The sequence below is a fragment of the Aythya fuligula genome, chromosome 2, assembly GCF_009819795.1.
Source record: "Aythya fuligula isolate bAytFul2 chromosome 2, bAytFul2.pri, whole genome shotgun sequence".
NCBI classification, from domain to species: domain Eukaryota; kingdom Metazoa; phylum Chordata; class Aves; order Anseriformes; family Anatidae; genus Aythya; species Aythya fuligula.
Window position 1 is genome coordinate 158,572,385 of NC_045560.1, and position 21,144 is coordinate 158,593,528.

A 21,144-nucleotide genomic window follows, 5' to 3' on the forward strand; every position below is an offset into this window, starting at 1 on the left:
GGACACAGAGATATGGGGCACAGGGATATGGGACTATGTGGCATAGGGCCATGGGGACACCTGACTATGGGCATACATGGATATGGGACCATGGGGACACAGGGCTATGGGGACACAGGGCCATGGGGACACGGGGATATGGGGCCATGGGGACATAGGGGACAGGCTATGGGGACACAGGACACAGAGCTATGGGGCCACAGGGCTATGGGACTATGCAGTATAGGGTTATGGGGACACAGGACCCTGGGGACACCTGACTATGGGGACACAGGGATATGGGGCCATGGGGACACAGGGCTATGGGACTGTGTGGCATGGGGTTATGGGGACACAGGACCATGGGGACACTGAGATACGGGGCTATGGGGCCACAGGGCTTTGGGAACACAGCGATATGAGGCCATGGGGACACAGGACTATGGGGCTATGTGTTATAGGGCCGTGACACCACAGCCCCACGGGGACCCAGGGCCATGGGCCCATGGCACCACAGCACCCTGAGAGGGGGGGCGGGGCTAAAGGCGGCGCGGTCCCGCCCCCCCTCCTCTCTCATTGGGCAGCCGTGGCTCCGCCGCCGCTTCCTATTGGCTGGCCGCCCGGCGCCTGGTGGTTGTGACGGGGCGGACCGGAAGTGCCGGCGTGAGGGGGCTCCGTGAGGGCCGCGGCCGGGGGCCGGTGAGGAGCTGGGGGGGGGGACACGGGGACAAGGGGACAAGGGGGGGGACACGGGGACACCGGGGGGGACATGGGGACACTGAGGGACATCACTGGGGTCGCGCTGAGGCACCCCCGGGGGAGTGGAGGGGGTTTCTTGGGGGGTTGAGGGGGTCCCTGGGATTGGGGGGGGCATAAGGGGGGCCTTGGGGACAGTAGGGGGGCAAAGGGGGGCCTTGGGGACATTGCGGTGGCAGGGGGCCTCTGGAAGCAGCAGGGGATAAAGGGGGGAGCTGGGAACAGCAGGGGACAGAGGGGGCCTTGGGGATAGGGGTGTGAAAGAGGGGTCCCTGGGGACATTGGGGTGGCAGAGGGGGGCCTTGGGGACATGGGAGTGGCAGAGGGGGGCCTTGGGGACAGTAGAGGGTCAAAGGGGGGCCCTGGGGGCAGCAGAGGGACAGAGGGGGGGCCTGGGGACATTGGGGTGGCAGGAGACCTCTGGGAGTAGCAGGGGATAAAGGGGGGAGCTGGGGACAGAGGGGGACCCTGGGGACAGGGGGTGGCAGAGGGGGACCCTGGGGACAGCAGGGGACAGAGGGGGTCCTTGGGGATAGGGGTGTGAAAGAGGGGTCTCTGGGGACATTGGGGTGGCAGAGGGGGGCCTTGGGGACAGTAGAGGGACAAAGGGGGGCCCTGGGGGCAGCAGGGGGACAGAGGAGGGGGGCTGGGGACATTGGGGTGGCAGGGGACCTCTGGGAGCAGCAGGGGATAAAGGGGGGAGCTGGGGACAGCAGGGGACAGAGGGGGGCCCTGGGGACCTTGGGGTGGCAGAGGGGGACCCTGGGGACAGCAGGGGAGAGAGGGGTCCCTGGGGGCAGCAGGGTGACAGGGGACATTTGAGGACATTGGGGTGACAGAGGGGGTACCTGTGGGGACATGGGAGTGGCAGATGGGGGGGCCTTGGGGACAGTAGAGGGACAAAGGGGGGCCCTGGGGGCAGCAGGGGGACAGAGGGGTCCCTTGGGGACAGCAAGGTGGCAGAGGAGACCCCTGAGGACAGCAGGGTGGCAGCCCACCCACCCTCCCCTGGTGCTTCCCCCCCATCTCCTCCATCCCCATGCCCTCGTCCCTCACGTCCCTATCACCTAGGACGCTTCCCCCACTGTCCCCACCGTGCCCCCGTCTCCTCCTGCTGCGGGGGGGGGACAGCAAAAAGCCCTGAAAGACCCAAATGCCACCCGTCAGTCTGAACTCACGCTCATTTCTGTCACCCGGGGGGCAAATCACAAATCTTTTGGTGCTGGAGAGATCGGGAAAATGTTGAATTTGTTCTTGTTTTTCTCTTTGCACGATCAGAAATTAGCTCGATTTTATTTTATTATTTTCTCTATTTTAATTTTTCTCTATTTTATTTTATTTTCTCTATTTTATTTTATTTTCTCTATTTTATTTTATTTTCTCTATTTTATTTTATTTTCTCTATTTTATTTTATTTTCTCTATTTTATTTTCTCTGTTTTTCTGTCCGACAGCTGCCTTCACGTTTCCTGCCGTGAGCCCTTCCACTTCCCTTAACGCCGCCTCTCGATTCCTCCTCTCTCCTCTTTGAAGTTTTAAGAGCTTTTAATCTCCCTTTTTAATATTAAAACAAGCAGCCTGGGTCCCGTTTCGGTGCGCTATCAGCCAGCAGGGGCTGATTACATGAAAGCAATGGACAAATTTGTACCTTTTCACCCCGGATATTTAATTAATTTGGACGTATTTGCTTTTAAAGTGGCGATCTTTAGGATCTTAGCCTAGCACCGAGGTGGTTTCCATCCTCTGCGTGCGTTTGGAGTATTTATTTGCTTCGAGGCAACTTTTTCAGACCAGAAGTGGCTTTTTAGAGGATTTTTAAAAGGGAGAAGCTCGCCTTTACCCCCATTCAGCGAGTAAGCTGCAGGAGAAGGCAGAGCTTAACGATGCGATGAGCCTGAAGCGGGGGAATTTGGGGTAGATGCTGAGGGATCTGTCCTCCCCGGGAGGGTGGGCTGGTGCTGGAGCTCAGAACAAGGCAGAAGACACTCAAAATCTTTTGGAAGACGCTCCAAATTCAGACGGACGAGGGCTTGAGTGCGCTGCTGGGTTTGAGACCTCCCAAAACCTCTTCCAACCTGATAAAAATCCTACAATATCACGCATGGCTCATCCTTGACTTGGCTCTCCTATTTCTCACAACTCAGGGCACCGACGATGAGCCTCCCGCCTTCGGTCGGGGATGGGAACTGCTACTACATCCTGACGGAGGGCTGTGCCTACGGCAGCAAATACTTCCCCCCCGGCAGCCTCTGCTTCTGCAGCGAGCGGAGTTACCTGCGCAGCTTCGCCGACCGGCCCTCGGCTCGTTTCCTCAAGGTCGTGATGCTGGACGAGGGCTCCACCGTCGCCGTCACCGTGGAAATCCTGCAGCCGGTGCGCAGGGAGGTGGCCGCCCTCCTCCTGGGCATCGGCGGCCCCAGCGAACGTTTGGATTCCTTCCTGGAGAGGCTGAGCCTCGAGGCAGCTCTGCAAGCCGGGCCGGGCCAGAAGGTGACGGTGGAAATCGAGCGGCAGCACTTCCCCGGCGTCGTCCGCTACGTGGGGAGCATCCACAAAAGCCCCCTGGCTGCCTTGTCCCCGGTCTTTTTCGGGGTGGAGTTACAGGTGAGCGGGCGAAAAAGGGCAAGCTGCTGCTTTTTTTTTTCCCCCCCCTCCTGTTTGTCACCACGCCGAGCTTTTCCGGCTTCTTTTTCTTTATTTTTTAGGGCGAGGGGGAGAACAGAGGGCGCAGCGACGGCTCCTACCGCGGCACCGAGTATTTCAAGTGTAAGCCCGGCTGCGGGATCTTCCTGCCCTTCAGCAAAATCCGTTTCACTCCCGGCCCGGAGAACGAGCCCGGGAAGCAAAAGCCAAAAGTGGAAGCGGAGGAGGGGGTGCCCGTGAAGGTGGGGGACGCCGTCAGCTTCTACGTGGACGAGGTCCTCAGGAAAGGAATAGCGATGGCAGTCTACAGGGAGGGATCCCAGTGGTTCGTGAAGGTTTGCCCGGTAAGAGCAGCCTTGCTGCCTTTTCCTGATTATCTTTTGTGTTTTTTGTTCTTTTTTTTTAATCCCCGTTTGTTTGAAATTTTATACGAGTGAGGCCTTAAAGAGGAGTGGAAGCCGCATCCAAAAGGTTTCACGCAGAGTCTTTGGGCCTGTTGGAAAAAATTGGTTCATATTCCAACCGCTTAGCTGATGTGTTCTTTGCGCCTTTCAGGAAGAAGAAGGAACAACTGACATCTTCAGAGAAATCCCTCTGGACTCCGTCGTGAAGGAAAACCTGATTTCTCAGAGTAGGTTGTCATCAGATGGGTCCACACTGTGCGTGTCCTCAAGCGTTTAGCGCTTCTCTGCGGGTTACCTGTGAGCTGAAGGTCCAAAAAACCTTCATCTCGTCCCAACTAATTAAATCAGGAGGCTTGAAAGGTCTATAGAAACATCTCAAGTTCGTTGCAGCATGCTTGGCATTAGGCACCTAGAGCTGAGCCTGCCATTTAGCAGGAAGAAGAAGAGAGATCACGGCGCGTAAATATGTCCTAGGACAGAAAGCTCCATGGGCTAAAATCTTTAATTTAGCTGTAGGAGGTGGAGCAAGCCTTGTGCTGACGCCAGAGGATCTCAGGAAGGCACAGATGCTGGCAGTGGTGTTGTGAATCACTGGACAAGCCAACAGATTCGTGGGATTTCTCTGTTGCCATCAAGAAATGCTGTGGAGATGTCCAGGCCAGACCGAGGGGAGCTGTTGTTAGACTTTCCATTGAATTAACCTCACTAAAGGCAGAAAAATAACCCGGAGACACCCCCACTGCCATTTCCATAGCCTGAAATGGCTCTGCGAAGAGCTGTGCTAGCTCCGGGGCTGGAGAGAGCAAGGAAACAAGGGGTGGAATCATCTCCTCTCGCCCTCAGCAAGCTGCTAGACCAGCTTGGCCCTGTCATCGAGACATTTCCGGAGGATTACAGTTCGTGGCCCTGGCGCTCAGCTTTGTGCTTGCACGTTTAGTCTCTAATTTCAAAGCCGACCTGCTATTAGGGACGGCGACGGGATCCCAAGGTGGCTGTCACTAAGCGTCGCCTTCCTGTCTCTCCTGACGTGCTTTTTTTTCTTTTTTTTTTTGCCTCCCAGGTGTTTTTCCAACCTTCGGCTCCGACGTGGGCCTGGGCCACGCGAAGCAACCGAAACGGCAGGCGAGCGAGAGCGGCGAGGAGGGCGAGAGCGGGAACCCGCCCTTGGAGGTGAACTCCATGGTCCAGATCACCTTGGACAAGGGCAATCAGGTGTTCGGAATCATCCGCTGGCTGGGGTACCTCCCCCAGATCAAGCACAAAATGGCAGGAGTCGAGCTGGTAAGGAGCAAAAGGAGTTTTACTCGATGATCCTCGTGGGTTCTTTCCTTTTTGGGGTGTTTTATAAGCTGTCAGGTTGCAAATCAAAGCACCCTGAAGACCTTCAGCTCGTGATTATATTTCACAGCCTGAGCAGAGACGAGGCTCTGGCGTGTCAGGGTCTGGACTATGAGGGCAAGCACACCTGATCCCGAATGATTTGGATGGGTTGAGCCGGGGAGGGCTGCGTGCCCCCTTGAAATGGGGAGGAGGAGCTGCAGAGAGACTCTGAGGGTTTATTTAATGTCTTCAGGAGCAGTTATTGGAGCATGGGGCAAAATAATTTGAGAATCCTACAAGTGGGGTCGATAAATATAAAAAAATAACCAGAGTAGGTGAAAGCAGCCAGCGAACCAGCACCAAAACCTGTGCACAGCTCTTAAAATCCTAAATGGCCGTAGGGGAAATCACACCTGCCTCATATAAAACCTGCTCTCATGGCGTTCCTCGATGTTTTTTTTCCCCCCCAGGATGAAGATAAGGGGGTCACTGCTGGCGAGTGGCTGGGCAAATATTACTTCCACTGCGCCCCGAAGCGCGGCCTCTTCGTGAAGCTGCAGTCCTGCCAGCCTGACGTCCGCTTCCAGAGTTCGCGCGGCAGCGACCTGAACCTCGTGGAGGACAGTAAGTTCTCTGGGAGAGGGGGACACGGTGCCGTGCTGGGCCAAAGCAGGCTACAGGGGAGCCCTTTGTGCAGTTTTTTGCCCGGTGGTTTCATCCCCGGTGCTTTCTTGGAGTGTCCCAAGAGATGCTGGTTTTGGCTGCGGAGAGCTGGAGGCAGGAGGTAACGGTACCCGGGGACGGAGAAATAAAGGGAAGTTTGGGAAGTGAGAGTATTAAACCCGTTTTCATGTCGAGTTTGATGTGGTAACACGTTCACAGGAAGACACGGGGAAGAACGGGTCGGTGTTGTCGTTTAAATAGGGAGAAACGCCTCCAGAGCAGAGAAGATGAAATGAAACAGCCACTTAAGATGTTGTAAATGAGATCAAAGTAAATAAAAATGCAGGATTCCCATAGGGACTGCCCAGAAACTAGGGACAGGGACAGGGGAGGATTGTTTGAAGGACCTGCTGAAGAGAGGAGATGGGATTGTAAAGGGAGAACACTGAAAAAATCAAAAAATATCACGCTGAGAAATCGACTTAATCTTCAAAGGTGGACGTAGGTCGTTTTAAAGGATTTAAAATGACGTGGGACATCTTAAAGGTCTTTCCAAAGAGCTTGCATATAACACAGCACCAGCCTGTTTGTGTTTTTCTCCTTGTCTTGCTTGGCGCAGCAGTGGCAGAGGCGTTGTGGGTTGCTCTGGGGAGGAAGGGCAGGTTTTCTCTCCGTTTCCAGCAGATAAATGACTAAAGAGACCGATTCCCATCCCAACGTGGTTCAGTCCCAGCAGGAGCAGCACAGAACAACGCTGTGCTGACCTCTGAGCTGTCTTTTGGGGCTCTGGGGAAGGGCAAGAGCGGTCCCAGCCGAGGTGGGAAGCTAAAAGGGAGCTGCTTGTGTCGCTTCTCTTGCAGGTGAGCACGAAGCTCTTCCCCATGCTCCCGTCAGTTTTCCTCCCCTCAGGAATGAGGACGCGGTGTCCGTCCTGCGAGGGCGGATGAAAGGGATCCAGGGCCACTGCAACTCCTGCTACATGGACGCAGCTCTCTTCAGGTAAGTGGTGGTTGATGTTTGCCCAAACATAAAGCGATCGTTTAAGAGCTGCAGCACTTCCCCGGACTCCCCACGTGGCTGGAAATTTTGCCCTAGACCAGAAAATAACTGCGGGGGGATGCAGCTCGCTGCCTCCTGCTCTCCTTCCTAACCTCTGAGGTTCTCAGGCCCTGAAGCACCCTCGTGAGTACCTCAGGTACCGTGCGTCTGTCACGCAGGGTGCTGAGATCTTGTAGCCCTCTGGACTGGACTGTGCTGCTTCTGTCACTGGAGGGGAGGCAGTGGCTGGAAAAATATTTCGAAAGAAACCACCCGGGAAGTCCCAGCTTCACTGTGCAGCAGTGTTGGGAGCCGAACAGACTCGGTGGTGCCCCCACGAGCAGTTTTGGCTGCAGAGTACGAGATTTCCTTCTCCCTGGGCTGCTTCCTTGCTCCCACCGGGTGTTCCTTAAAGCAGCTTTGGTCTTGCTGTGGAGATGTGCTGGCGCTCACCCCTCCGCCATCGGCACGCGTGGCCTGTTGGAAATAAAACCCACCGATTGTCCCGGAGCACAGCGCTTTGGTTCTAACTGCTGCTGCAAACCCGTCGGGACTCACGCAGCCCTCTCTCTTCCCAGCCTCTTCTCCTGCACCTCCGTGCTGGACTCCATGCTCTTCACGCCCTTCACGCTGTGCGACAGGAACGTGCAGGAGATTCTGCGGGAGGAGATCGTTAACCCCCTCCGAAAGTGAGTACAGCGCGTGGGGATGCTCCAGCTCTTCCAGTTGTTCCTTCTCCTTCACAGTAATGCTGTCCCAACACTTCCTGCACACCTGTGAGCTTCCCCTGCTCGGCAGAAGCCTTGTGATGCTTCGATTTCTGAATGAGAGATCACCTGTGGCTGCTTTGCTTCTTGTTTCTAGGACTGGCTTCGTCAAGGCTCGGAGCGTGATGCACCTTCGGGAGCAGTTAACCGAGAAGGGCAAATGCTCGAGCTTTACCAACGCTGAGAAAGGTAACGTGCTTCCCCAAGCTGCTTCAGCTTCTGCTGCCTCACCCAGGCACCAAACTGGCAGCTTAATTGCGTGCTTCTCCCGTGCACACGCGTTGACGTGCGAGCTGTGCTGCTCATTTATGTTAAAAAAAAGTGCCTGTGAGATATTTTCGGCTTCTGAGAGCTCCCCGTGCTTCTCGACTGACATTTGTCTGATGGGAGGATGGGGATTGCTGGGGCTCTCTGCCGCCTCCCAACTGGTGGCAGCTGCTGCCAGGAGGGGAGAGGATGAACCGCGTGAGCAGAATTTCAATCAGGGGGATTTCCTTGACCTTTATACTTTGAATCGGCCCTGATAAATCCGTCCCTGGCGGCCCTGCCAGAATCCAGCGTGGTTTTCTCGTGTTGCCGAGATCAATTTCTCTTCCGAGCTCTGATAAATTATTTGGGGTTCCTCAGAGACGCTAGTTTGGTTAAAAATAAGCCAGAAAACGCCGACATCTGGAGCCCACCTCTCTGATTCCCATTGCTACATCCCTGTCTGTGCTCAGCAAGGCTCCCTGTAGTTTATGACACAAAAGCAGGTTGTGCCAAACATCGTTGCAGCAAGCTCTGGGTTCCCAAATAGCAAACGAGTGGCATTGATTCTCCTAGAAGCAGCAGGTAGCTCATCACTGAACAGCAGCTGTGGTTCTGTACGGCTGTGTATTTATTTTAGCTGGGGGGTGGTTTAATTATTGTTTGGTTTCTTGAATTTCTGAATTTTTCTAAATTTTTCTGAAATTTTTCTTGGTTTCTTGAACTTCTCTTTGAATTCCTGCTCCTGGTCTTGGCTTCCCCTTAACGCCTGTGGAGTGACCCCTGCTTTTCTCTGCCCTTCCAGATCCCGAGGAGTTCCTCAGCCTCATCATGCAGAAGATCCTGGGGATAGAGCCGCTCCTGAAACTGCAGTAAGTTACCCGGGCCCGAGTGATGCAACTCCCCTAGGCTCACGAGTTCTTCGCCTCGCAACCACCAGGTGTTACTGCACCTTCTCAGCAAGGCCGTGGAGGCACAGCTCAGGGATTTGTGCTCAGCTTTCTGCTCTCCAGTAGCTGTAGCCCGTGATCTCGCTTGCTGTCAATTTATCCCGGGTGGGCCCACCCAGGAAAAGACATTTTTAAGTTCTCCCCGGAGGCGCCACCTTTGGAAAACGCTGAAAAAAAACCCTCGTGCCAGCCTTAGGCAAAGAAAGCAGTGGTCTGAGAAACGTGGAGGGCTCTGTTTGACAGCCTTGGGATGCGTTTGGGATGCGTCCAGGCTGTTCGAGCTGGCTCGGATCCCGCAGCCTCTCAAAACAGGGAGCCCCGTGGATGCGGTCCCGGTTTCTCAGGACCCTACAAAGAGGATGAGAGGCTGGAGGAAGGCCAAAATAACCGGGCTGTTGGGAAGCATAGAAGGGGATTGTTCGGTTTCTGTGCTCGTTTGTGGGGCCGTTGGCCAAGCCTCACATTGTGGAGCGCTCGCAAGGGCCGAGCACAAAGGGAACTCTGTGCTGCAGCTCCCCTGCGGAGGGGCATCTGAAGGAAATCCCTTCTCTGCCAGTTCAGGGATGGAGAGTTTTTGGGGGACCTGCTCACAGCTCACCTTTTGAATGCCCGAAGCCTCGCTCTGTGGGTTTTCTACGTGCAGTTATAAAGAGATCCTTCATTTGAGAAGGAGTTTGCTGGTCGTGCTCCGTAGCAGTTGGCTTAAAAATACCAAAATGTCTTTGCTTCGTGTCCTTGCAGGTCTGGAGGCCACGAGGGACTGGACTGTTACTGCTACCAGATATTTATGGACAAACAGGAGGACCTGGTGGTTCCTGACGTACAGCAGTTGGTGGAACATTCCTTCCTGACCTATGACCAGAAGCTAGTGGAGGTGAGCCCAGCTCCTTTCCGTCTTCGTTGCCATCTGCTGCCTCTTTCTTGCTTTCTCCACCATCCCTGCGCCCGCCAGTGGATCTGGTGGATCATCCCCAAGAGATGTTGTAGGGGATTTGACCTGGGAAGAGGGCCGTGCTTTCCCTGCTGCTCTCAGCCCTCGGGAATAACCTGAGCAGAAAACCTTTCCTCCCAGGAGCAGCACCGAGACGAAACTCTCCGGGATTTGCCTCTTCTGGAGCAGTGACTCGTTTGCCTTCGTTTTCCCAGATCCCCTCTTGCTTCATTATCCAAATGCCGCGGTTTGGGAAGGAATACAAAATGTTCAGCAAGATCATCCCTTCCTTAGAGCTGGACATCACCGATCTGCTGCTCGACAGTAAGTCGTTAGGTGGTGGTGGGAGTCACCAGGACACGGGGCTGGGCTCTTGGGGCCGTGAGCAGGAGCTGAGGTGGGATCGTGGAGTGATTCCCATCCCCTGAATGCCTCAATTCTGCGGGGTTGCAGCTGAGGCTGAGGGAAGCTGCCTCCTCTCACCCCTTTTTCCCTCTGCAGGTCCCAGGGAGTGCTGCGTGTGCGGCGACGTCGCCACCCTGGAGTGCTCGGGGTGTTTTAAGGACAAGATGTTCGCGCCTACGGGCCTGAAGCAGTTCTGCAGCACCTGCTCCAAACAGGTATTCGGTCTCTCTGGGCGCTCGTGACATCTGCCGTGGTGACCCCACAGCAGGTTAAACCCCAAAAAACGCCCACGTTCCCCTCGCTGCCCCTGCAGCTGGCCAGGTTGGGTCCAGAGGAGGATAAACTGGAGGTCTGACCCCTTCACGCTCCTCTTCCTAGCAGGCCAGGCTCGGTCCTGCCCTCTCAGCGCTGCCACCCCGTTGTCTTCCCTCAGGTTCACTCCCACTACCGCCGCAGAACCCACAAACCCACCAGGCTGCACGTCCCGGAGGAGTTTCAGTGCCGGAGCCCCCAGGGAAGCCAACGGGTCCCCCGCGAGAAGATGGAGCTCTTCGCCGTGCTCTGCATCGAGACCAGTCACTACGTCTCCTTCGTTAAATACGGCCCCGAGAACGAGCACTGGATGTTTTTCGACAGCATGGCCGACAGGCACGGTGAGGATGGAGCCAGGAGGGTGTAGGGTGAGCGGGGCGGGCGCTGCTCTGCATCGGGGCAGCGTCAGGGAGGTTCTGCACCGATCCTAAAAGGAGCCCGAGGCTTTCGGAGGGAACGCAGGGTGCTGGGAGGGGGCAGCTTCGTGTGACAACGGACAGCCCGTTGCTCTGAACCCGTGAATTAGGATCCCAGTGCCACCAGTATGCGTTTAAGCCAACCCCAGAGAAGAGCAGGAGCAGGGCAAGGATATTTGGGAGTTGCTCCTGGTGCTCTTGTCCCCTGGCTGCATTCAGGTTGGGGACTTCCCGAGCCTGCAGGTGGCCCCCAGATCTCCCAGCCGAGGCTTGGACTTGCTGCCGGGCGCGACGGTGACTGCTCAGGCTGTGGGCCCTCATCCTTTGGGGCCACGTTTTGGACTCAAACGTCTCTCCCTTTCCCCGATTTTAGGTGACGAGAACGGCTTCAACATCCCCACGGTGACTCTGTGCCCCGAAGTCGCCAAATACCTGGACTTGCCGCTGGCTGTGCTGGCCCTGGAACAGCCCCGGGACATGGACGGGGTGGCCAAACGCCTCTTCTGCGACGCCTACATGTACATGTACCAGAGCAACAAGATGGCTCTCTACAAGTGACGCCGTTTCGGGCTGGTGTCAGAGATTTGAGCTTGGGGTGGCCCCGCAGCCTGTAACGGGTGAAAGCAGCCGGAGCCTGGGTGCCCCGAGCTTGCACTTCTTGCCTCTTCTTGCCTCTTTTTACCTCTTCCAGCGTCTGCCCTTCAGGCTAGCTACGGGAGCCTGGCTGGGTTTGGAAATCCTGCGCCGGGTTTGATGGAGAGAGAGCTTGGGCCTTGCTGCAGACCTGGATTCGGCGTTTTTACGCTCAAATTCTCTCATTCCTGCCTTCTTTCTTCCTACCTCCTTCCTCCGCAGGTGCTCTGCCCTACCTCAGTGTTCTCCCCGCACCCTTTCCCTCCCAGGACCAGCATCTCGAAAACTCGAGGAGTTTCCCTCAGGTTTGTAAAGACCGAGAGAAAAACCACGGCCTGGCGTGGACACGAGTGAGAGAACCAGGTGCCAGCCGTGTGGCTGAGATGGGTCAGGAAGGTTTTCCCTGATCCCACCCCAAAAGCTGGGGCCCTGAACTGTCCTCCCTTCCCTTACCCAGCTTCTTAATACCTGTGGCACTTTTACCCACTTTTATTTTCCACCGCGAGGTTAATTGGATGTCGTGGGCTGCAAACATGCTCGAAACCACGTATTTCTGTAGGAACAAACATAGGAAAAAAGGTGGAGCAGAGGAACAGCAGGTGAGCACGAGGCACGCTGTCATCTTTTTGTGAAGCCTGCATTATTGCTACGGGGCAGGAGGCGTCCTAACAGCCCTTCTCTCTTGCTGTCCCATCTTTAAATCCACTTCTGGGATCCGTACCAAACACCAACAACAATTTCAGGACAAAACTGGAAGAATGAGCACTTTTTACGTTCCCTTTGCCACGGCAGCAGGAAGGATTAGGGTCCCCGAGTTGGGAAGAGGCGTCCTTTAAGTTAAATAATTTAAATTTGCGAGTTAGGAGGGTGTCAGGGCAGTGGGAAGCCAGTTGGGGACTCAGTGCTGTGAGCTGTTTGAGCCAGCTTCGAAGGATGGATGCAGTGTAATGAACCCAGGCTAATTAATTTTTAATTTTTGGGAACACTGCCATCTGATTTAGCTCCCACCCTTCGGAGAGCTGATGTTTGGAGGAGAGCCACGGACAGCGGTGTGCAGGGATGGGGAAGGCTGTGACCCTGCTTCTGAGCCCTGAGGGCAGCCTCGCTGCCTTTTCTTCTCTGCTCAATGGTACTTTTATTTGTTGTCATGTAGGAACTCAGCCCAGGCTCTTTTTGAGAGTACTGGGCGCAGGTTTAATAACAAAAAGTGTTTTTTTTTCTCTCTTATAGTGCAGTTACAGTGCCTTATGGAGCGCAGGCTCAGCTGTGCTCCAGCCTGACGTTTTTTTTTTTTTATAAACAGGACACAATCAGGCAACTCTTTGTGTTTTTTGTTTTTTTTCCCATCAACATATGCTGCCAGGACCTAAGCGATGGAGAGAAAAAAATAAAATAAAGCATCTTTTATCAAGCTTTCTGCTGGGAGAGGGCTCAAGTCATTGGGGTCGGTGTTCAACCACGCGTTGCTTCATCTGTCCTGCCTGCCCCCCAGGTGAGCTGTGCTCCAGCTGCCACCCCGGAGGCTTCGCTGCTGGAATTAGGTACAGGATCCCCAAAAATGGGGACGTGAACATGTGCTGGGGTCCCCCCCAGCTGCTATCATCGCTCAACGCTCGCTTCTCGTTTCAGTTTTATTCAAATGTACACCACGAAGTGAAATGACAGGTGATGAATTAGACATTCAAGCTGAAGGAGAGTTGTTTTTTTTTAGGATTGGGGCAGGCACGCAGCGTGCTCGCAGCACTGGTGTGTAAGGCTTTGATTTTGTTTTGTGCTTTGGATGAAGTAAGGGCAGGGCTTGGTGCCACGCTTCCTCTCTAAGAATCGAGGTTTGAGGTCATGGGGTTTGATCTGAAACCGCCTTCCATGCTCGGGAGCCCTCGTAGAAAATGGAAAGGTAAAAAACGGGGCCACAGAGCCAAAGCTTAGGGGAGAAAGGGGGGCAAAGTGCATCTGCCACGGCTCCGTGGGTGGGAAACCTTCTCGGCAGGGATTTTAGTGCCACCGCTGAGCCTCGCTGGGAGCTCTGGGACACGAGGATGGTCCCCGTGGCCTGGAGATGCCACCACAGAAGGCACAGGGCGGGTAAGGCCACCAAGGCAGGCAGCGTGGCCACCGTAGAAGGCACAGGGGTGGCAGGGCCACCGAGAGGGGCAGAGAAGGAAGGGAAGTCCCAGGCAATGCGGTGACAACGCCGGTCACCGCCGTGTCCCAGCCCAGGACGTGGTGGCCCCGCCACCTCCCAGCTCTGCCTGCCCCATCCGCGGGCACCCGGGGCGCGCGGGGAGCGCTTCCAGTTCCAGCGTGGTCCTCGGAGGGGATCGGCGGAGCAGCAGCCTCATTAGCCTCATTAATTCCCAATTAATCACCCGGCCTTCCGAAGAGGACTTGGGAAGCGCTGGCCCCCAGGCGGGGGCTTGGCAGAGCGCGGGGGGCGCGCGGGGACCCCCCTCACTGCCTGGCCTGCCGCAGCTCTGCGAGGAGGAGGTGCAGCTTCTCCGTCACGGCCACCTGGGGCGAGAGGGGACATTGAGTGTCCCCAGGGACACCGCAGGAGCCCGAGGGCTTCACCAGGGCAGAAAATTGGGGATGGGATCGGGATTAATCAAGCCAAGCAAGCGGCGGATGTACCGGGTAGGGCTGCGGCTCGCGGAGCCGGCGGTGAGCGGGGCTGAGCTGGCTGAGGGATTTCTGCGCGTGGCTCCGCACCTCCGGCAGGCTGGGCAGTTCCTCACACACCTGTAGGATGGGGATAAAAGAGTGTCCCTACATGGGGCTGCCACCCCGACCCGATCCTGAATGACCCAGGGCTGCGGTGGCAGCGGCACAGCTCCGCCAGCACCGTGGGGACGGGGTGACAGCAACGGTGACGGTGCAGCTGGCAGGGTTGTCCCCATGCAGGACAGTTGCTCAGTATTGAACTTGAACAAGGGATGGTGTCTTTTATGCAGAAACTTTTAGGGTTTTCGCAGCAGAAGCCCCAAAACTTCGTGGTGAGAGCCACCTGGCCGAGAGCAGCCCCAAACCACGTCTCCACCTGCGTGCCCAGACCCCACAGACCCTTCTGGAAAACCCCGGGGGACCCGTTTCAGATGGGGCACAACCTCATCCCTCCCCTGGGAACCCGAATTTCCCAGGGAACGGGGAATTTCCCATCCCCTCACCTGGCCGTCTCTGAAGTACGTGCGATGCAGGGGCTCCACGGTGCTCGGCAAGACCTTGGTGGCTTCTCCTCTCCTCCCCAGGACGTGGGCCACCAGCTCCTGCCCTGCCTTGGGTGCGGGTTCATCCTCCAGGGCCATGAGGTCCATGACGGGGTGACCTGCAGGGGGGCTGGGTTAAGGGTGCTGACAATGGCGGGGACAGGATTTAGGGGCGATCAGGATTTAGGATCAACGGGGTTCCCAACACTCACCAGCATCGTCGTAGAGCCGATACACTGCCTTAATCCCGGGGATCGTCATCTTCTCCTCCTCCTCCGTGAGCTTCAGGCAAGGCGAGCCGTTGACCTCCACCAGCTGTGGGACAAGAGGACGTTATGGGGACGGGCGCCTTGTTTTTGCCACGTGAAACTGGTGCCAAGAGCCGTGCAGAGCTCCGTGGCCCCTTGCGTGCCGGGGAGGCCACTGAGGCAAAACAGCCGAATAAATCATTAAAAAAAAAAAAAAAAAGAAAAGAAAAAAAAAGAAACAACCCTCAAACCTAATAAATTATTAAAAAAAAACCATAAACTATCCCCAAGCCAAGCGGGGCCGCGCTGCCTCTCCTACCTTGTAGACGCAGCCCAGCGATGGCTGCAGGGGACACGTCACCAGGTTCGTCCCCACACCGATCACGTCGATCTCGCTCCCCTGGTGCAGCGGAGAAGACAACAACCATCAGCAGCCCGTCCTGCCTCTCATTTTTTTTTTTAAATCCATGCTAAAACCAGAGCCACGGGGCAGGTCAGAGGCTGCTCTGCCCAAAAATGTTTGGTTTCTGTCTGGCACACCCAAAATCCGCTTATTCCAGCCTGGAAACTGCTCTTACGCAGGAGAAACTGAGTCACGGGAGGGTGACAGTCCCGTTGCCACCCCTCGTGGCTGCCTCACCTCCTGGATGAAGCTCTCCAGGCTCCGTTCGCTGATGTCGTTGCTCACGGCGATGGGGATGCTCCCAAACCAGGGCACCTGGAAGCTGGAAAAGGAAGGTGAGGAGCTGGGGAGGGAGCAGAAGGATGGCCCCGGGGGACTTGGGGGGGGGAAAACCTGGGAGCCTACAAGCACCCAAAGGTGTCCCAGCACCCCCATCGAGCAGGGAGGGCACCCACCCCAATACCCAGGGACGACGGAGGAGGTGCTGGGTACCCGGGGCAGGGGATGCTCTCCGCAAGCTCCCTGCTCGTTTCGGGGGACTCACGTGGTGCCACAGGCTCGGAGCACCCGCCGGATCTCCTTGGACTGTTGGCCCAGGTCCCCGCTGTCCAGGCGCACCCCGATGGCGCGGTAGCCCAGCTGGTGCAGGGCCAGCGCCACGGCGCAGAAATTGGGCAGGCCGCTCCTGGAGAGGGCGAGGAGAAGGATTAGAGCCCGTGGCCTCTTCGCACAGGGGTCGAGGACCAAGGGCAAGCTGAGCAGGAGGCCAAAGACCTGAGGCAGGTGATAGAGAAGGATGGGGACACTGCGAGGAGGCGTTTCGGGAGCTGCCCTCTCCTCCCAGCTCCTCCTGCAAGCCCAGGGGGACGGGAAGGGACAGGAAGGGACCCGTCCGTCCTCACCTCATAACGCAGTAGGTGTCCAGCAGCCCCTGGAAGTTGTGCGGGAAGGTGATGGCGTAGGACACGAAGGCGGCCAGCTCGCCCCGGTTGGCCTTCTCGGGGGGGCTCTGCAGCAGCTCGCACACCTGCTGCAACCACAACTCGGCCAGGGCTGCGAGATCCACCGGCTCCCCGCCCGCCAGCGGTGCCAGGACCTGCTCGGGGACATCAGCACCGCGTCCAGGGTGTCCCTGCACCACGCACGTCCCACAGCAGCCCCGTTGCCCTTCCGCGAACCCGGAGCAGCAGCACTGGGGGGGACACACGAGGTCCCGTGGCCGGAGCTGGGGCGTCCCATCCCGCTCACCTTGGGCTGCACCTCGTCCAGCGACGTGAAGGACATGATGAAGGAGTGGGCGATGGTGCCGCGCACCGGGATGCCGTAGAGCTTCCCCGCCAGGACGTTGCTGGTGAAGTCGAAGCCTGCGAGGAGGGACGGGGAGGGTGGGGTGACGGCACGGCCGCGGCACCGCGCGGCGCTGCGGGGCACCACTCACCCCCGATGTAGGAGTATTTGGAGGCGGACAGGCCGCCGTCCGGCCCCTGGGCGCGACGCAGCCCGATCTCCATCAGCTTCACCTCAGGGCCAGCGAGGAGGCGGAAGCGGGCGGCGTTGGTGGCCACCAGGCTGGGAGAGAAAGGGACAAAAACGGGGTTTCGGAAGAGCTTCTTCACCAAAAGGGGCGTCAGGCATTGGGGCGGGCTGCCCAGGGAAGCGGTGGAGGGCTTTAAAAGACGTTTAGACGCAGAACTTGGTGATGGGGTTTAGTGGAGGACGGGTTAGGGTTAGGTCAGGGGTTGGACTGGGTGATCTTGGAGGGCTCTTCCAACCTAGATGATTTTTTGGGATTTTCTCAGGGTGCTGCTTAGCTCGGACACAGACAAGGTTCAGGGACAATTGGTGCAGCAGGGACGGATGAATTCTGCAGCCAGGGCATCCCCAAAAAGCAGGAAGGGCCCTTACCTGGCGTAGTTGACCAGGCACAGCAGCGTGGTCTCCAGCAGCTGCACCACCAGCAGCGGCCCCTTCACCTGCAGGAGCGGGACCTGCGGGGACAGCGGCGGTGACGTCTCCCTGGCTGAGCTTGGGGACGTGGGGACGCGGCCGAGCCCCGTTTGCTGGCGGCCCCGGGTCCCCCTGCGAGGCTCAAGCCAGGTCCCACCCTGGAGAAGACGACGGAGCCTTCTGGCACGGAAGAGACGGTGACCTCCGAAGCGTCCACGGTGCAGAGGTAATCGAAGAAGGCGTCCTCCGTCGTGCTGGGCAGGACCGAGCGCAGGTAGGCGATGTCTGCGGGGGCAGGGGACACCTCAGCCCGCGGGGACGGGACCCCAGAGCCCGTCCCCACCCCTCAGAGGGCACCACGCCGAGCCCCCATCCCTCTGAGGGGCTGTCCAAGGGACCCCCCCGAGGGGCGCCCTGGTGTCCCCTCGGTCCCCAGGCTCCTCTGAGGGAACCCCAAGTGGCACTGAGGGGGCTCCTGGTCCCTCTGGGTGATGTCCCCGTTCCCTTCCTGGTCCTTCTGAGGGGTCCCTCTATGCCCTGAGACCCTCTGAAGGCTCTGCTGTTCCCTCTAAGGGATGTCCCCATGTCCCCACACCGGGTATCCTGTCCCCAGGTCCCTCTGAGGGGTCCCCCATCCCACTGAGGGCTTTCCCTGCCCCTCTGCCAGGTCCCACAGTGCTTTTGAGGCCCCCCGTATCCCCCATAGGGACATCTCTGTCCCCTCCTCCCCCCCACCCAGAACTCCTGCCCCTTAATTCCCTCTGAGGCATGTCCCTGTCCCATTACCTCAGCCCCTTGTCCCTCAATGTCCCCTAAGGAGTCCCTTTGAGGCACATCCCTGTCCCCTCTACCTCCCCCTGAGGACTCAGATCCCTCTGAGGAATGTGAGGAATGTCCCCGTACCTGTCCCCCCCCCCCCAACACCCCCATCCCCCAAGACCCTCTGAGGCATGTCCCTGTCCCTCTCAGTCCCCCTGAGAACTCAGATCCCTCTGAGGGATGTCCCTGTCCCCCACCACCCCAGATCCCTTGTCCCCAAAAAACCTCTGAGGCACATTCCTGTCCCCTCACCTCAGTCCCCCCTTCCCTCAAATCCCCCTGAGGAACCCCCTGTCCCTCTGAGCCACGTCCCTGTCCCCTTTACATCCCCCAAAGACTCAGATCCCTCTGAAGTTTGTCCCTGTCCCCCCCCAAACATCTCCCCAGGTCCCCTTCCCCCAAAACCCTCTGAGGCACGTCCCTGTCCCCTCTCCTCAGCCCCCCCCCCCCTTCCCTCAAGTCCCTCTGAGCCACGTCCTGGTCCCCCTGAGGAGCCCCCTGCCCCCACTATGTCCCCCAAAGACTCAGATCCCTCTGAGGGATGTCCCTGTCCCCCCCCCACCCCAGATCCCTTGTCCCCAAAACAATCTGAGGCACGTCCCTGTCCCCCCTACATCCCCCAAAGACTCAGATCCCTCTGAAGTTTGTCCCTGTCCCCCCCCAAACATCTCCCCAGGTCCCCTTCCCCCAAAACCCTCTGAGGCACGTCCCTGTCCCCTCACCTCAGCCCCCCTTCCCTCAAATCCCCCTGAGGATCCCTCTATCCCCCCTACGTCCCCCCAAAACTCAGATCCCTTTGAAGTTTGTCCCTGTATCCCCCCCCAAACACATCCCCGGGTCCCCTTCCCCCAAAACCTTGTCCCCTCACCTCAGCCCCCCTTCCCTCAAGTCCCCCTGAGGCGCGTCCCCGTCCCCCCACCCCACCAACCCTCCACCCACCCCTCTTTCCCCCAACCCCACCCCGTAACCCCCAAATCCCCCGACTTTCCCCAAACCCCAAGAAGCGACGACGACCCCCGCTTGTCCCCCTATCCGCGTCCCTCACGCACCGGCGGCGGAGAAGCGAAAGGCGCGGAGGAAGCGGAGCCCCTCGGCCAGGCCCGCGCCCAGGGCGAAGGCGCCATGGAAGGGCTCGCGACGGAAAAAGAGCTCGGCGGCGGCGGGGACACGGTGGCGACCGGCCCGCCAGTAGCCGTAGGCCATGGTGAGCTGGTAGAGGTCCGTCAGCAACGCCATGGCCGCCACACGGCGCGAGGGAGCCTGGGAGTCATGGCCTGGCGGGGAACAGCGGGGCGGGCAGAGGGCGAGAGGGAACGTGGTGGCTTGAGGGGGGACGTTGGGACACGGGGAGGGATGGTGGGGGCATAGGGCAGAGGGCACGAGGGGACGTGGTGTGTGGAAGGGCATAGGACGGAGGGGGAGGTGGGGTATGGGGTGTGGGGCTGCGTGAAGGGGACACGGGCAGCAGGAGGGGGGAGCATATGGGACACGGGATATCGTGGAGTATATAGTAAGTGTGACATGGAACATCAGGGATAGGACACAGGACATCATGAATTATATAGGACATGGGACATTAGGGATGGCAGCATGTGGGACACGGGACATCATAGTGTGTATAGCACATGGGACATAGGATATCATGGAGTGTATAGTACATGGGACATAGGGCATCATGGATCATATAGCATATGAAACACATGACACCAGGGATGGGACACAGGACATCATAGATTCTATAGGACATGGGACATCATGGATAGGACACGGGACATCATAGAGTGCATAGTACATGTGACACGGGACATCAGGGATAGGACACAGGATGTCATGGAGTATACAGCACATGGGACACATGACACCAGGGATGGGACACAGGACATTGAGTGTATAATACATGGGACACAGGACATCACGGATCATGTAGCACATGAAACACATGACACCAGGGACAGGACACGGGATGTCATGGAGTGCACAGTACATGTGACACGGGACATCAGGGATAAGACACAGGATGTCATGGATTATATAGGACACGGGACATTAGGGATGGCAGCATGTGGGACACAGGACATCATGGAGTGCATAGTACATGGGACACATGACACCAGGGATAGGACACAGGATGTCATGGAGCATATAGCACGTGACACATGACACCAGGAATGGGACACAGGACAGCATGGATTATGTAGGACATGGGACACGGGACATCAAGGGTGGCAGCATGTGGGACACAGGACACCAGGACAGGTAGCAGATGGGACACAGGACACCGTGAAGGGTAGCTCGTGGGACACAGGACATCACGGAATGCATAGCACATAGGACACATGACACCAGGGATAGGACACAGGACATCATGGAGCATAGAGCAGGTGACATGGGACATCAGGGATAGGACACAGGACATCACAGAGTGTGTAGCACAGGGGACATCAGGGATAGTGCAGAGCACACAGGACATCATAGAAGGTATAGCACAGGGGACACCACACAGCTGGGACACGGTACATGCAGCACCAGGCACCTATGGGACCCGGTGGGCCAGGACACAGGGCTCTGGGGACAGCAGGACATGAGACAAAGCATACAGGACACCAGCCAGGACAACACCTGGGACTCTGAACATGCAGTTACAGGCACGTGGGGCTCCAGGGATGACAAAATATTACTACCAAGGACCCTGGGCCCATCCAGCCACCAGGAGATGTGGCACACGTGACACCAGATGTGCCAGCAGATGGGACACCAGCCCCATGAGGCTCTGGGGACAGCAGCAACCGTGACACCAGGCTCCTGGGAACTGGAGCCATCACCACTTGGCTGGGGGCTGCTGCAACTCCATCCCGTGCTCGCAGCGGGGCCCCACGGTGCTTCTCATCTGCTCCGTGTTGGTGGCGTGCAGCCTGCACCCAGACCTTGGACTCTGGCACCGTGACAGAGGACTCTGGCCTACGGTTAGGAATTCCACCTCCCCTTTCCGCGGGCCACACTCAGCACAGCCCCAGCTCCTCACGAAGCAAAGGATCGGCTGAAGCGACCTGCACAGGGTATTA

The 21,144-nt window shown here is 57.6% G+C and overlaps 2 protein-coding genes across 6 annotated transcripts; one reads left to right on the top strand and one right to left on the bottom strand.

Annotated features, from left to right (window-relative positions):
• Nucleotides 1-627: 627 nt before the first annotated feature.
• Nucleotides 628-12,778, top strand: LOC116486716 (ubiquitin carboxyl-terminal hydrolase CYLD-like). Of its 5 annotated transcripts, XR_004252985.1 has the most exons (17): nucleotides 630-678; nucleotides 2,189-2,780; nucleotides 2,879-3,338; nucleotides 3,440-3,721; nucleotides 3,933-4,008; nucleotides 4,842-5,062; nucleotides 5,572-5,725; nucleotides 6,625-6,763; nucleotides 7,381-7,491; nucleotides 7,667-7,758; nucleotides 8,621-8,687; nucleotides 9,507-9,639; nucleotides 9,912-10,020; nucleotides 10,198-10,316; nucleotides 10,535-10,754; nucleotides 11,203-12,591; nucleotides 12,766-12,778. XR_004252985.1 is itself a non-coding variant. In XM_032183154.1 (16 exons), the coding sequence occupies exons 2-16, from the start codon at nucleotides 2,653-2,655 to the stop codon at nucleotides 11,385-11,387; spliced, it is 2,496 nt and encodes an 831-aa protein (XP_032039045.1). In that variant the 5' UTR covers nucleotides 630-678; nucleotides 2,189-2,652; the 3' UTR covers nucleotides 11,388-12,769. The 5 variants fall into 5 exon arrangements, 4 of the variants coding, with proteins under 4 accessions (XP_032039049.1, XP_032039045.1, XP_032039047.1 ...); XM_032183154.1 differs by having other exon boundaries at nucleotides 11,203-12,769; XM_032183156.1 differs by having other exon boundaries at nucleotides 2,189-2,768; nucleotides 11,203-12,769.
• A 268-nt stretch (nucleotides 12,779-13,046) lies between these two features.
• NAPRT (nicotinate phosphoribosyltransferase) lies at nucleotides 13,047-19,318 on the bottom strand. Its single transcript, XM_032182010.1, has 13 exons — nucleotides 19,132-19,318; nucleotides 17,421-17,548; nucleotides 17,222-17,304; nucleotides 16,755-16,885; nucleotides 16,565-16,680; nucleotides 16,219-16,412; nucleotides 15,861-16,001; nucleotides 15,554-15,638; nucleotides 15,233-15,313; nucleotides 14,878-14,980; nucleotides 14,627-14,784; nucleotides 14,094-14,201; nucleotides 13,047-13,973 (listed from the first exon to the last, which is right to left on the bottom strand). Exons 1-13 carry the CDS (start codon nucleotides 19,316-19,318, stop codon nucleotides 13,914-13,916), a joined length of 1,575 nt encoding a protein of 524 aa, XP_032037901.1. The 3' UTR covers nucleotides 13,047-13,913.
• Between the last annotated feature and the right edge of the window lie 1,826 nt (nucleotides 19,319-21,144).

What these genes read in the sequence shown, in the direction of transcription:
- NAPRT (XM_032182010.1), bottom strand. Translation starts at nt 19,318, where the DNA reads ATGGCGTTGCTGACGGACCTCTACCAGCTCACCATGGCCTACGGCTAC. An exon ending in CTTTCGCTTCTCCGCCGCCG is followed by an intron (nt 17,549 to 19,131) that starts GTGCGTGAGGGA and finishes CTGCCCCCGCAG; the next exon opens with ACATCGCCTACCTGCGCTCG. An exon ending in GCTCCGTCGTCTTCTCCAGG is followed by an intron (nt 17,305 to 17,420) that starts GTGGGACCTGGC and finishes CTGTCCCCGCAG; the next exon opens with GTCCCGCTCCTGCAGGTGAA.
- LOC116486716 (XM_032183154.1), top strand. Translation starts at nt 2,653, where the DNA reads ATGCTGAGGGATCTGTCCTCCCCGGGAGGGTGGGCTGGTGCTGGAGCT. An exon ending in ATCGTTAACCCCCTCCGAAA is followed by an intron (nt 7,492 to 7,666) that starts GTGAGTACAGCG and finishes TCTTGTTTCTAG; the next exon opens with GACTGGCTTCGTCAAGGCTC. An exon ending in GAGCCGCTCCTGAAACTGCA is followed by an intron (nt 8,688 to 9,506) that starts GTAAGTTACCCG and finishes GTGTCCTTGCAG; the next exon opens with GTCTGGAGGCCACGAGGGAC.